The 15897-nt window shown below is 31.5% G+C and overlaps 3 protein-coding genes across 4 annotated transcripts; all 3 read right to left on the reverse strand.

Moving 5' to 3' along the window:
• Positions 1-583: 583 nt before the first annotated feature.
• ND-30 (NADH:ubiquinone oxidoreductase core subunit S3) lies at positions 584-2645 on the reverse strand. The gene is made up of 5 exons (XM_018461192.1): positions 2505-2645; positions 2353-2433; positions 1928-2175; positions 1044-1289; positions 584-881 (listed from the first exon to the last, which is right to left on the reverse strand). Exons 1-5 carry the CDS (start codon positions 2566-2568, stop codon positions 729-731), a joined length of 792 nt encoding a protein of 263 aa, XP_018316694.1. The 5' UTR covers positions 2569-2645; the 3' UTR covers positions 584-728.
• Positions 2646-3569: 924 nt separating this feature from the next.
• On the reverse strand, positions 3570-12414 carry Cap-D2 (CAP-D2 condensin subunit). 2 transcript variants are annotated; one of them, XM_018461315.1, is made up of 20 exons: positions 12275-12414; positions 11998-12132; positions 11686-11864; positions 11476-11615; positions 11313-11394; positions 11028-11090; positions 10720-10953; positions 9963-10295; positions 9719-9905; positions 9117-9430; positions 8646-9038; positions 7828-8072; positions 7634-7754; positions 7058-7530; positions 5868-6122; positions 5366-5638; positions 5150-5292; positions 4728-5075; positions 4385-4498; positions 3570-3737 (listed from the first exon to the last, which is right to left on the reverse strand). In XM_018461315.1, the coding sequence occupies exons 1-20, from the start codon at positions 12387-12389 to the stop codon at positions 3580-3582; spliced, it is 4305 nt and encodes a 1434-aa protein (XP_018316817.1). In that variant the 5' UTR covers positions 12390-12414; the 3' UTR covers positions 3570-3579. The 2 variants fall into 2 exon arrangements, with proteins under 2 accessions (XP_018316817.1, XP_018316818.1); XM_018461316.1 differs by lacking the exon at positions 4385-4498.
• A 1777-nt stretch (positions 12415-14191) lies between these two features.
• LOC108731088 (COMM domain-containing protein 5) lies at positions 14192-15546 on the reverse strand. The gene is made up of 4 exons (XM_018461176.1): positions 15291-15546; positions 14809-15001; positions 14460-14606; positions 14192-14375 (listed from the first exon to the last, which is right to left on the reverse strand). Exons 1-4 carry the CDS (start codon positions 15388-15390, stop codon positions 14192-14194), a joined length of 624 nt encoding a protein of 207 aa, XP_018316678.1. The 5' UTR covers positions 15391-15546.
• Positions 15547-15897: the final 351 nt, after the last annotated feature.

The raw sequence follows: 15897 nt of genomic DNA on the forward strand, positions 1-15897 counted from the left end.
TGCCCTTTTTTTCTAAATTAAGAATAAGAGAATCGAAAGGATCCGCAAGAAGTACAAGTAATTGTATGGTCGTGTAAACAGGATATGTCCGGCGAAATGTCGATTTTACGCCTTTCTAGCGTCAATGCCGTTTTACGGTACTCGAAAGAGATTCGATTCGCGTTCCAGGCTCTTTCGAAATCCGCCGGAAATAATGCCTTATGAGTAGATCATAAGTAGTTTGTAAAAATGTGTAATATATAAAAAAATATATTATGTTTATATAACTCTATACAAATACACAAAATAAAACTAATGTTTCAGAATAGAGTTCATTGGCATTTTTCGTATTAACTCGTTACGTATTCAAATTATTAAAAAAATTATTTAAATTCTATTCTTTTATTCACACATACTATAATTTGTGTATATTATTATTTACATTTTTATAATTATAATTTTATTTATATTTTATAAATAAGGGTGAAGTCGAAATTAATCAATATAAAATAGCATAAGATTAGAATTTTTTGAGAAAATAACATAAATGTTGCAATCTAGATCATGTTTTGAAATAAATACAGTTGTAACATTATTCTCTATATTTCCAAAACAAATGCCCGAATTGGACACTTAGAAATGGTTCACAAGAGAAAAGAATATTTATCATATATTTTACACTTTATCGATATATTTATACCTGCTTGCTCGAATTATGATCTAAGTGACTATGATCTAAATGAAAGCACTTATTTTTCTTTCGAGATAGGTTCAGCAATTGCTGGAGCATCCCGGTAGTTAGGAAACTGTTCCCATGGGGCGGCTAGTTCAAATTTACGGAATTCTTGCGTCAATTCTAATGGTTCAATCACTATTCTTTTATGTTCGTCATCGTAGCGAACCTGAAACATTAATCGTTGATTTTTTAATAAAATTTAATAATTAAAATTTAGGGGTTTATATTTTAAAGAATTTAACAAAAATTATTATTAAATTCTTTAAAATATAAACAATTTATTATTACGTTAAAAACAATGATATACAAATGTTTGTTGAATAATTACCTCAACATATCCACTGAGTGGAAAATCTTTCCTCAGTGGATGTCCTTCAAAGCCATAGTCTGTAAGAATCCTACGAAGATCCGGATGATTCGAGAAGAATACACCAAACATATCCCATACCTCTCGCTCGTACCAATCAGCAGCTTTAAATACACTGTAGAGGGAATCAACTGGCGTCAACTCGTCAGTATACGTTTTCACTCTGATACGTGAATTATATCGCAATGATAGTAGATTATAGACAAGCTGTAATGATAAATACAACATAATAGTTTATTTATAAGTAAAATCTTATTGTCTATTTATAACCCTATATGTCAAACATAATAATTTTAAATTAAGAAGCGCCATAACGGTCAGAACGTTAAGATGTTGAACTATTGTAAATTCATTTAAATGAATTAATTTTCAGAAATGATAATTGCGTGCCGATATGGTTGTCGGACTTTCAACGCAATCAAATCTGAAATTAATAATCCCCCCAAAATTCCCCAACTTAAAAACTGTAATAAAACTTATTGCGAAAAATAATGCCTCGGTCGGGAGTCGAACCCGGATCTCTTGCATTCCGTGCGAGCGTCCTAAGCCTTTAGACTACACGAGACAATAAGTTGGGGAATTTTGGGGGGATTATTAATTTCAGATTTGATTGCGTTGAAAGTCCGACAACCATATCGGCACGCAATTATCATTTCTGAAAATTAATTCATTTAAATGAATTTACAATAGTTCAACATCTTAACGTTCTGACCGTTATGGCGCTTCTTAATTTAAAACTATTATGTTTAACATTAGCGGTCTTTCAATCTTATTATTGCCTATATGTCAATATAAAATATTCAGATTTCTTTATATATATAGATATACATATAAAGCAAATTTACCTCAAATCTATATTGTCTACTGGGTACATCTAAAGCAGTAATATCTGACAGATTAACAAACTGTGTATTATGATGATCTTTTAAAAATGTAAACGTTGGGATGATGCCATCAGGAGTGATTAACAATTCCAACTCGTCACCAGCAGTCAGCTGTACTTGTTGTATGTATTTAGGTAGACAATCATTGATATAGCGACCAAAGTTTATCAGACGATCAACATCAACATGACTGGGTTTCCGTATCGTGGCTGCGAAGATATTTGAATAAACTAATGATTTTGTTAAATATTTTACATATATATCGACATTTTAGTATTACTTTTTTTGCTAACAAAAATTAAAGAGAAAATTAATAACCTCTGCCAAATTTAGACAAATTGCAATAGCTTATTTATGATTAAGTTAAATAAATAAATTGTACATACGACGAGTCTCAGTTTTCTCGGTCTTCTCGCTGCTAGTCGTAGTATTACATCTTATCAATGTCGGAGATGCGACAGCATAACCTGTCAAACACAAGCGTATGTTATTATATAATTCAATAGAAATATCGTTTTTCTAATTAATATTCCATTACATTTTGGCGTAGCAAATGGTAAACTTCGCGATAATCTCCAATAGCTTCTCAATATCGACGTCATTTTCCTAAAGAATATCTTAAATATGATGATTACAAACACGCACTAGTGGTACATGTCTGAAACTTTTGTGACCACCAACGGCACCAACAGCAACTATTGGCAACTATATTGACGAATTAACTAACACAGATATTACCGACACTTATATCAATTAATATCCAACAATAATATAATAATAATATTTATTATCAGGGCTGAACATGTATTAATATTATGATCAACTGTCAATTTTAGTATTTAAATAGAAAATACTTTCAATCTTTCATTATTATTACTGAAATACAAAATACAAAATATTTTTGTGCTTCACTAAAATACAAAATACAATTGTCTTATAAATACTATTTTTCAAATACATACCCAGCCCTGCCTACTATCAATGACATAATATGTATATTATCTAACGATGATGTCATCTAAAATTCACGCTGAAGGCGACTAAACGTTGATTAATTTAATCAACGATTAACTTAATCAATATTTATATTACTTTGTTAATGTGGATAGAACTAGTTATTTTTTATTTGACACACGGAAATAAAAATGAGATTAGAAACAATAAATTATATATAGATAAAAATTTTGCTGTGAACAATTCTACTGGTGTGAGTGACTTATAAATTAATTGTCAATAATTAATAAGTTAATTGGAGCTTAATCATCTTTAATAGATATGACTAATAAATAAGATTAATATAACTATTCTGTATAAGATTAGCGTCTAAGTTCGTTGTCTTTTAATGCTTCTATTTAAATTTATTCTATTACATTGTCTTTTTAGTAATATAAGAATTATCTTTATTTATAAAAATCATACCTTTCTACATCAATTTACATTACTTTTTATTTTTAATTAAGCCCAGATTTTCGCCTAAATATCGCAAAAAATACTGATATTTCAAATATCGATTATACTTAATGTGTACAACAAATTTAATACTTACTTTATAACATAATTACTAATTGTACTATTGTTACTATATAGAACTCATATAATATTACGTTTGTGTGTTAAAAAACTTTATATTTTAATTTTACAAGTAAATCATTTGCGTAATCGAACTGAACTCCTTGTTGCGCGCAACAATTCTTTCGTTTTAGTTCGTTTTGGAGACGGCGACGAGTTAATATTACTAAGCGTCGTATGTCTTCCTTTGCTCTTTTTTTACCTATAAGAAAGTAAAATAAATTTGTGTTACTATTATTCTCTATCACATCTTTTGTACACAGATACACATGCATAGAAATAATGAATACATTATCCCTATTGTCAATCAGATCATCAGTTTTCGTAAAGTGTTCATAACAAAATTATATATAATTGCAAATAATAGAAACTGAGAGAGCTATAACTTTATTTAGTAATATTATAATAGTTTCAAAAATGTTTGATATATTTGTTTGTTATTAATTTATATATGAATAAAAAATTATTTTTACTCAATATTTATCATATATATATATATATAATATACACGTAATTTATTTATTACATATCACATTATTCATTTATTATTTAGAATTTATTATTTGAAAAAATTCTAGAGTAAAGTAATATATAATAAATAAATTATATACATGATATATATTAATTAAAAATAATTGTTAATATATGTATATGTAAGTGGATGAAATTCTAACTTAAAATTTCAAAAACAATTTCTGGTAAATAAGAATTTCTTATTTACATGTATATGTGCATATATCCAAATAAATATTATTGTTCACACCAAAATCTGACTACAGATACCAAAAGTTGTTCATTCTATTAATTACTAAATTACAATACAAAAAATTAAGTTAGAAAAACCAATACCGTGTTTCACAGATATCGTGGTAACCGAGTCTTTATTGACATCAGAATTATCTTCACTTGACTTTGCATGAAAAATATTTTCTTTACTGGATGACTTTTTTGTATTATTTTTTGCTGTGAAATAAGTATAAAATTTTTCTTTGAGATATCAATGTGTACATTTTAAAAATACACATATATACAATTATTACACAAATGTTTACTGAAATATTTAATTTTATAATCTAAATTATCTCTATTGTGCATACCTATTTAATATAATATTGTGCTGTATGTATATTCTCTTAATAACACACAAACAATGTATAAAAAACATTAACATTAAGATCGATTTTAAACTTACATTTTATAAAGAGTACATTGTCATCTTCTTCAGAGTCATCGGAGCTATCTTCATCTTCATCGCTCGACGTCATACTCTTACGTCTACTTCGACGAATACTTTTCTTGTTCCTCGACACAATAGTAGATGGTGGTGGCATTAAACGACTGTCTGTTATCTCATTATCTGTCATTTCGTTATCCTTAGCGTCCACAAGTTCCTGTATTTTCTCTTCTAATTCTATACAAACTGCTTTCGCATCCACCTTTTTCTTCGTTTGCTCAATTATACTTCGTAAGGCCGCTAATACTGGTTTATAATGAATTTTCTCTTTCAGTAATGGTAAACTTTCGATGAGACGTTGTATACCTTTAAGAAAGATAAAACAGGATTATTCTCTTTTGATAAATTACGTTTTATTAATCATAAATTATCTCACTTACTTTTTCTGCTGAATTGTAAAAGCGAAAGACAATACGAAAGATCACGCCACTGTCTCTCTGTGGCGGCTAATTTAAATCTAGTGCAAATCTTATCAATTATAGTATCGATTTGCTTTTCCTTCTGCATTAGGCTGAGAATATATCTGCAAATTATAACAATATTTACAAAGCGTCCAGATTTCTTGCTGCTATACATACTTTAAGTATAATACTTACCTAATGGTTTCCTGGAAATGTTTCTCCTTAAGATTCAACTGAGGATCTGCTAAACGTGATAATATATCAGGCACTATATTGTATAGAGCATTGCCTTTTTGAGCAAGTTGACTGAAGAATTCTTTCGTATCCCGGCGTATCTGTTCATCTTCATCAATGATACATAGGGCTAATTCCGAAACTTGTCCCTTTACGCGAATCATTTCTCTCATTATCAAATTCGACAATATACGAACGCATGTCTTACGCACATTTATATCCTCATCTCGAAGTCTATAGACAAGATAAATATTGATATAATAATATCATCTTACTTCCTCCAATCTTTTTACTGTTTTTATATGAAATAAGACAAACTGTTGTATAAACAAAAGCTTAAAAAAATTAATAACTTTTAAAATATTTTTTTAAATGTTTTTTTTAATGTCATAAAATTTAATTATTAATCTGATTAAGATTTTTATTTTAAATGTTAAAAATTGATGTACAAAAACCAACTTACCTGCCATAAATGTGTTTCGACCATGGTTCCACTTGATTAGGAAATCTAGTAGCAAGATCACTTAATCCAATCAGCGTATTCGATCGGATCCCGGGATATGGCGATCGCTCCAATATGGTGATCAAGAGTCTCAAATATTGTTCGCAAAATTCAGAGCTGACCGTCATCATTTTGCTGAGTGCGAGAGAACCTGCTGCTTGCACGTTCTCATTGTTATACTTATCGGGATATTGACACACATCCAATATCAATGGACTGTAAATAATTGCTACATATAGGGTGGCTCATCGAAAACGAAACAGATTGAATAACTCCTACAAAAATGATTTATCGAAAAAACACAAAAATAGGTCGATTTGTGTTGAGAGGGAGACATCTTTTGACGTCTCTTAATAATTCTTACCTTCAACTTCAATTCTCTAATGCCCGTGTCACATTACGCATTGGAGACTAAGGATTGCGAATTAAGGATTAGAATTCAGCCAATTAGAACGAAACGGATTAAAATTAAAATTATCTGATTGATCGAATTCGTAATCCTCAATCTCCAATGCGTAGTGTGATACGGGCATAAGCGTAGGTGCCAATTCCTAAAAAATTTCAAAAAGAAGGGGGGATCAAATGATACATCATTAGAAAGGTCTTTTAATTCCCTACATTCCTACGTTTGATTTTTTAAATTCGATCAATTCGTTTAGAAGATACAGAGTGTTAAATCTAAAACAAACAGATCTTCATATCTTCAAACTTTTTTCTTTATTAATTATCTATCGAATCAGTCCATTAATAAATTGCGAGGGATGTCTAAATACGTACATTTGAAAATATGAAGATTTGTTTGTTTTAGATTGAACACTTTGTATCTTCTGAACGAATTGATCAAATTTAAAAAATCAAACGTATCAAAAGGAATGTAGGGAATTAAAAGACTTTTCTAATGATATATCATTTGACCCCCCCTTCTCATTTGAAATTTTTTAGGAATTGACACCCTCGCTTAGGAGGTTGAAGTTGAGGGTAAGAATTGTACGTCAAAAGATGTTCCTCTCCCAATACAAATTGACCTATTTTTGCGTTTTTTCGAAAAATCATTTTTGTAAGAGTTATTCAGTCGTTTTCGATGGGCCATCCTGTATATTAATTTTAATATCTAATAACTGAATGTTATTCTTGCAATTCTCAATACGTACACAAATTTCACGAGCAAGCCACCCCCAGTAACAATTTCATGTTCGAGTACGCCGGTCACGAACTCTGCCTCGACGTCGTCTACTGCACCCTCTAATGCTTCTTCGCCGTTATCCTCATTCAATATCGAGGTTTCTTTATTTCGAAAGGCTCGTTGAATAGTTGACAAGTTCGATGAGGTTGACATGTTCATCGATTTAGCCCTATCAGATGTCGTACATATGCTTTTCGTTATTCGTTTCTTTTTCTTACCCTGCATCTCTCGTAGCGTATTTCTACGCTTCAGTTCTTTATAAATGGACACGTCTAGATGAACTAACTGTTTGATGGCAACGTGTCCGATTATGTAAAGTAACTTGGAGAGTACAATGCTCGATACATCTGATATTTCATTTGTTTCTTCATTCATAAACTGACTTTTTTTGGTGATGCTCAATAATAATTCCTTTATCAATTTATCCGGCTGATTCGCCAACTGCAAAGTAAAATTTTCTCAGCGTGATATTCCAAATGTATCACGGCAGTGTTTTGGCACTAAGAGCACGCGCATTTAATTAACATACGACAATCTTACTTACATGATATATAACATTAATTGCATCTGTTGCAAAAGAAATGTAAGCATTTACTTCTGTACTAGTAAAAAAATCTGTTAATAACGTCATGATCTCTTTGAACATATCATGATTATTAGGATACCTATATGATAAAATATGTTTTTCATTAATAATTTCCCAAAAGCTTCGAATTATTTTTATCTTCAGAGGTTTACCTCAAAGGTGGCTTTTCGACATCCTTGTTATTTTGTTTGATTTTTAACAACATTCTGCAAACATCTCGTGCTAAAAGAAGATCGTCTTTCGCGCGTGGACCTAATCCTATCTTCATTAACACGTCCAGATTATCAGATGCTATGTTAGATTTTGCCTGAGCTGTCATCGTTATTATCATTAATGCGGTTCTGCTATCTATTGAAGAAGTATCCGGATATTTCATGGAGAATTTTTCCCATAATACCTACAAATGCAATATTCGTTAGAGTACATTGTCACTTTATTTTTAAAATACTCAAAATATTATAACTTATCGCTGAATAAGATACAATTATAAGAAAATTAATAGTTTACGAGATATTTAATACTTCATACTAATATGTGCCAGAATAAAGTATAAAATATCTCGTAAACTATTGACTTTTGATATCTCTATATATCTATATATATATATATATCTTAAAATACTTTTATAACAGAATAAATAGAGGAATGACATTATATTTAAAAAATTATAATCCCATTTAAAAAAGTTGAAATGGCCTTTATTTTTTTAGCGTCTCTATTTAGAAAAGAAAACATGATCAAAATATTTCCCCCTCAAAACCGTACCACTTTTATCTGAAACATTTTTTTTTAAATCATTAATAATTTCGAAGAAAATTGTCTGTATTAATTAAAATGGACTACCCTGTATGTCTCGGTTTTAACAGATTGATTGGGAATTATAATGGAATTAATGGAAGAAGGAATCTGAAAAGAATGGAATATATAATCCATCTCGGAAACCCATATCTCAATTATTAAATATACTTACTTGTAGCAATTCACTGTTTAATTCTCCGTTTTCATACCACGTCACAATCAGCAGTGTCAAAGCCGAGCTCTGTCCAGGCTTTAATTCCTTCATCAATTCGATCAAACGATTCGCACGAGCAACGGCTATTTGACGGGTTGATCGTTTATCGTTATTCATATTAAGGTAGATCTCTTTGTACACTCCGGCCACATTATTACGCACAGACTGATCGCGATGGAATACTTGAAACAGAGCCTCACGCATAGAGTTGGCCGCTCCGGTTACTCCGAATTGGAAAGCAGTTCCTAAAAATGTGCACGATTCAACAGCATCTCCAGCACACGTAGAAAACAGCAATTTTTCTGCCATTGGTATTGCCTTCTCCAACTCGGTAGCAAACTTCAGACAATTCTGCAGCAAAAAATATATAATACATACAAATATACAATGGTTCAAAAGGATCGCAACGTTGAATTTTATGTTCCATACTTTTAAATAATCTATAACACGCTTTCGTAATCTTAATTCCTCTTTCTTGTTGTTGTCTTGTTCTGAACTTTGCGCGTCGTTTGCATTTTCATCATTTGGCGATCCATTTTCTGACTCTATGAAAATCTTCAATAAAAAGGAAAGTAAAAATTCCTCTTTCGCTGCAGTGGAAAAATTTTCTATTCCAGAAATTTGCTCTAATGTCATACATGTTTTCCACAGGTATGTCACCGCTTCAGTGACTTTTCGGCTTAATAATAATTGTCTCACATGCTCGAAGGCATGATTTGGATCAATGTTCTCTTGTTCTACATCTACAAAGAAATTCATACAATTGATCTTGTTATGCATGGTCTACAATGGCAGTAGCAGTAGTGGATGAGACTGTAAAAGTAACAAATTGACCAATTACAGTTGAATGTAAGAAGAATAATCGACTGTAATTGGTCAATTTCTTACTCTCACAGCCTCATTCATTACTGATACTGCCATTGTAGACCACGCATAATATATTTTGCAAGCGGAACAATAAAGAAGCCACTGAATAATTCATTGAGAGAGATAATTCACATCAAGAAATATAATATAAATATAATACAAACTATCTGTATATTCCTCATTATTTTCCAGAATTTCCTTTATTGCTGCCTTTATATCAGATTGTAAAACAGCCCAAAGCTGGAACCTTTGCTTGTTACCACGTCCACTAGCATTCACGATATTGGTTTGTAATTCTTGTAACTTTGCCATCTCTTTATCGAGTGAATTAGAGAGTTCAACGCAATTTAACTGCACAGATATATAGGTCAATTTAATCTTGAAAGTTTTATTTTTGTATTTACATACCTTGCCTGCGAAAGGATTGCTTTGCAACAGAGTACGCAGCAATTGAAGAGCTTGTTTGCGAACATTTGCGCTCTTATCTTCTAATCGTAACGCAGTATGGGCTAAAAGCTTCCCGTGTCTTGCTAATGGCACAGCGCCTTCACAGCACAAGTGTTGCCAAGTCTGAAGCACTTTCGATCTCACGTAAGCATTGCAATCCAATATATGGTCTTCCAAATTATCCAGACATTCGTTGCGTTGATCTTTCTGTTCATCCGTAAGGTCTTCACCAGTCAATGCTTTTTGCACCACAGCACCCAAGATTCCAATCACACAGTTTCTCATTGTATAAAACTATTAAAAGAATTTAATGATGTTCTTTTAAAGTTTAATAAGAATATATATTTTAATACTTTCTTGTATAAACAATTAAGGCCTAAGTATAAAGATGGCCATAACTGAGTCATGGAATGCAAGTCGCAGTTATAGCTGATCAAAATATTGTGCATTGACTTACAACTATGACCATGTTTCACAACTCAGTTATGGCCATTTTTGTGCCGAGACCCTAAAGAATCATTTATACTTGCCGTAAACTGTTAATTTATATTGTAAGCTATAAAAAATTTACTAAGCTATAGAAAATAATCGATTTCATTTTCCTCACATTCAACTGCGATTGATAAATTTCTTATAGTTTATGGTATAAATTAACAGTTTATGGTCAGTGTAAATGATCCTTTAGTCAGTCAATAGCAGAATTATAATGAAAACATACTTCACTTGATAGATAGTCTGAAATATCGTCGAGGATAGGAATTATGAGATTGGGCTGTAAAATCGCGATATTTTCCAAAAATATAGACGTATTGCGACTATCCGTCTCGTTAATTTCGCTTTGGCCTATCTCATTCATCACTTGTTTTATTAAACCATTGCAGCTACATTCAGTAACCATATGTACTACGCCGGCCGCTATTGGTACTGCCAGTGCATCGTACAATTTTACCAACTGTAACATACAATGTATTTTGAATATTTTATAAATAGAAATTACACATATTTATTCAGATACTTCATAAGTACCTGAACAATCCTCACAACGCAAGTTATTCCATGGTTGTACTTTTTAATTAAAGTTCCTAAAATCTGTTTGTAATAAAAATTGCAATTGAATATAAGATATAATTTAATATAAGATCCATATGTATCCCTTACAGATATTTAATACTAATACTAACGTGAATTAATCACTTATTTTCAATATTAAAAGTACTATTGACAATACTTTTAATACTCAAAATAAGTAATTAATCAGCCAATATTAGTATTACATTTATATAAGGGACACTCAAACGTAAATAACAATACCTCAAATATAGTTTCCCTTATGTGTTTTTGCTTAGCATCCTTACTCTGTTCTAATATCTTATAACATATCTGTGCTAAAGTCCTGCAAGTATTATAGTTATAACACATTATTTTAGAATTAACTTAAAATAAACTTAATAACTTTTAGTGCTGCATAATTTACATGACAAATGAATTATCAACAATAGGTGGTCTCCATATTTTATGTAATGGGATCTGTAGCCATCTATACAGAAGTTCCAATGCTTTCTGCCTGGATAGCTCCCATTCTTCTTCAATATCTGATTTTGTGGATTTCTTACGCTACAAAAAAACATTCATATCTTCATTCATATAACTTTGTAACATATAATATTATAGGTAAGTTTCATACCTTTCCAATATTGCTCTCATTTACATTTTTTATATGTTCTTCCATATGACAGATAAACCATGAAAATAAATACGCCAACATATTGTTAATGCATAGATATGTTTCCCTATCCTCTTCCTCTGTAATATCTTTGCCATGATCAAATATTTTTTCCTGTTCATCCACAAGTACTTCCACAGCTAAAAATCACATATGTACAAATGTAGATAAAATAATTTATTTCTTTTAATCAATTATATATTTATATCTATTGTAAAAACGCAATGTCACTATTTTTAATATAACAATAGAACATCTCACAAAGAATATTACCCTTGTGAATTCTATTGAAAGAACGTTGACAGATCTCGAGTTCCACTTTACTGCCATGAACAATAACGGAAAAAAATGTGTCAAAATGATTCAAAATAAAATGTGCTCCATTTGATTGCAATGCTAATCGTGTAGCTGCAAAATAATTAAAATAAGTTTTAAACTATCTTAATGCAACAATTATTCTAGTGATTTATACACACTAACAATATACAATAATATATTCACAATAACTTATTAATTCTAAACAATACGATAACAATTTTAAATTTATTACAATTAAGAGCTTGAGATAGTACTCGTAAAGGGGTAATCTCTTGAACGAAATACTGCCCAACATGTGACGTTAAGAGCTCGTCCTTTATTAAAGGAATCACGAATTTTTTTCTCATTTTCAAGTAATAATGTCAAAACTATCAACAAAAATGTCAAGCACTGTTAGTGAGATGCTTTACACTGCTAGTGAGATGGTTTACACTGCTCTATAATATTTTCACTAAATATCTAAAAATTATATTTTGTCATTTGTTATTTATACACCCCAATTAAATATTTTCTTTGACCCTTCTTTCTAATAAATTTTCGATTAGGTACATATATAGAACGGAAATTAACCGAATTTAAACAAATGTTAATCAACGCCACTAACGGAAAAACTAATGGTTCCTGCACACTGGACGCGGAAACGCTTGCCGCGTGGCAAAATGTGACGTGATAGCCAATAAACTTACAGCTCTTCATGTCATTGGTTACTGCGTTGCATCTTGCCGCGCGGTAAGCGTTTCCGCGTCCAATGTGCAGAGCCATAAAGGTGTCTTTTCATAATGACGCTCGATGCTCATTTTCAGCGTCAAAATAGATCACGTGATCAAAATTAACGCTTGATATTCGTCAATTTCAATCATGTGTTTTATATTGACGCTCGACGCTCAGTTTTAGCGTCAAAATAGGTCACGTGATTAACGCTTAATATTCGTCAATTTCTATCACGTGATTTATAATGGCTGCGATAAAGAATTTTACAACAGTTGCAAAGCTGCTTTCTCTGCTGAACGCAGCCATTGACGCCGAAAATGAGCGTCGAGCGTCAGCATGAAAAGGTACCTTTATTCTCTGTTTTCCGTTCTCTGTTCCTTTTATTCTGCGCAGCCCCTTACCTCGGATCTACAATAGGGTTTTAAGCCTTAAGCCATAAGAAATGGGCGAATCACAGTCGATTATTCCCCCTCGGATTCGACTGTAATTGGTCAATTTCTTACGACTTAAGGCTTAAAACACCTATTGTAGATCCGGACTTACATGACAGCGTCAAGCGTCGAGCGTCAAGCATCGTGAGCTTGTTATTCGTCAATTTTAATCACATGACCTGTTTTTAGCGAATAGTAATGCTTAATTTACACTGGACGCAGCAAGCGTCAAGCAGCGGAGCAGCAACCAATCAGAGGCGATATTTACGGTGGCGTAAACAATATCGCTTTGCTGGTTGGTTGCTGCTCCGCTGTTTGAAGCTTGCTACATCCAGTGTGAATTAGGCACAAAGGTGCATTCACATGCAAGCGTCAAGCGTCAAGGACGATACGGGCAGTGGTGTAAAAAAATATTTTTTACGCCACTATAAAAATCGCCTCGTTGATTGGTTGCTGCTCCCGCTGCTTGACGCTTGCATGTGAATGCACCTTATGCAGCCGTATGCGCTGCGCATGCGCCAAAAAAGCAGTCCGTATACCATCAAGACGCAATGGGTGCATTCAGTACATGAAGTAAGACTAATTGTAAGTAGATATAACTGTGTGACTAATTTTTTTCTCCCTATCCTATCTAGTTAGGTCTCCTTAGTCTTACTTCATGATTCAGTACCACGACCGCCGCACCGACCTCCTACCATTCTTGGAGGCGAGAGCCAATAAGAAAAGTACCACGACAGTGAGCCTGCAATTGAGTCTGCTGAACGCGATCATTTACGAAAAATCGGAGGTTTTTTTATAATATAATAATAATAATACAATTTTTGCTTATAATTTTAATACAAATAATTTTTACATCTATAATACAATAAACTGGATATAAACAAGTAGAAATGTAAATATTTATATATTCTCATATGGCTTAGAATTGAGAATTAATAAATCATTACCAACCAAACCCTGATATCTCAGAATTGCTCTTAGTAAGAAATTATAATAGATCGTTACCGTCAGCTAGGCAGAATAGTTTTAAAAATGCTATGCCGCTCCAGTGCTTGTAACTCAACAAGAATGATAGCTATAGTATGTCTCAATTGATGAAACTTTGCCAAAGATAATTCAAAAGTCACACATTCACCTGTATTGAAAATCCATTCCATCATAATAGTTGGTTCTAGTACTCTGTTTAATATACTGCAACATATACAGAAAAAAAATAAGAATTTTTTATAAAATATTATTTTACGATAAATATCTACTAAAAAAATCCGAACATACTTTGATGAGATAATAATATCTACCCGCCATTTGCAGGATATAAGTTGTGAATTAAATTTTGTTCTTTGAATTAAACCTAATAATAAGTCTGCTTGTTTTGGACCATAAATCACAGAGGATAAATCTTCCACACATTCTGGATTCAATCTGTAATATGCATAAAGAATAGCTAAGAAAAATTCCATATAACTTTTTAGATGCTATTATAAAAAAAATATTATCATTAAAATTATTCTTTATAACAATTATTGTTATAGATATAAGCTTATTTGTTATATAAAAGTATAAATGTTGTCACAAGCTATACGAGCCGTACGAGCTATAGAACCTAACATATATGTACACTTACTTCAATTCTTCCAAGCATTGTTTAAATTCCACAGGTTTAATATTATGGCATTGCGAACGTAGATATATTTTTAAAATTGTAAGAATAGCTGCATAATATTCATCTACATGTTCTTCAGGTATGCTATATTTTTTACTTATCCGTTCTAGTATACCTTCTTCTATATGTTCCAGTTCTATTGCTTTTACTGCAACTATATATTTTAAACAGTTATTATACAAATTATCTAGATATCCTATTATGGGGTGCGTTCCGTTTCTTGCATGATGTACATACATAATGCATCATTTATCCTTGTTTAATATTCGGTGAATAACAGGATAAAAAGATGCATCATGCGCATCATGCATGAAACGGAACGCAGCCCTTGTTATGCAAATTTCATGCAGTATTAATTTAATATTTCTATGTGACTCTTATTTAATTCAATTACATTTCTTTAAAATAATTTTAGTTTGTATTTAATAAAAGTAATAACTCACGTTGTATTAATGGACGCGCGAATGTTTTCTTTAATTCCGCAAGATATTTTGTTTTGTTCCCTAAAGCACTCAAAAGCTGCGTTTGAAGAGGTGTCGTCATTGTTACGATGACGTTCAGTGACGTTCTTCTTTTTCTTCTTGTCCTCTATTGAATTTACGATCCACTTCAGTGGATCAAGTTACCACAATTTCTTTCAGTGACGTTCGAGTAACTTTGACAAATTTCAAGTGATAACTTAACCCAAAATTTCTCGATGCTCGAACGCCCCAAACAGAATTTGAACGTAGTGCTATCTATTGGAGATTAGAGGAAATGAAGTAATATTACCAAGATACGATGCAGGTAGAAAATTTATATTGATCGACTGCCGATATAAATTTCTTGAAATTGTTGAACTCGATATAAATATCTGAATAATATATATTATTTAGTTTATATAATGCAGTATTTAAGTTATTTATTTTTATACAGATGCTTCATTAATTATCATACATAAAAATTAGATATATTTTAATGATGATTGAAACGGTTGATAATGTCAACGCTCTATCATTCGTGTTCTAGAGTTAGGTCGCGAAAAAATTTATCCATTGCTAATGATTTAAT

The sequence above is a fragment of the Mycetomoellerius zeteki genome, unplaced genomic scaffold (assembly GCF_001594055.1).
Source record: "Mycetomoellerius zeteki isolate Tzet28-1 unplaced genomic scaffold, Tzet1.0 scaffold120, whole genome shotgun sequence".
NCBI lineage: Eukaryota > Metazoa > Arthropoda > Insecta > Hymenoptera > Formicidae > Mycetomoellerius > Mycetomoellerius zeteki.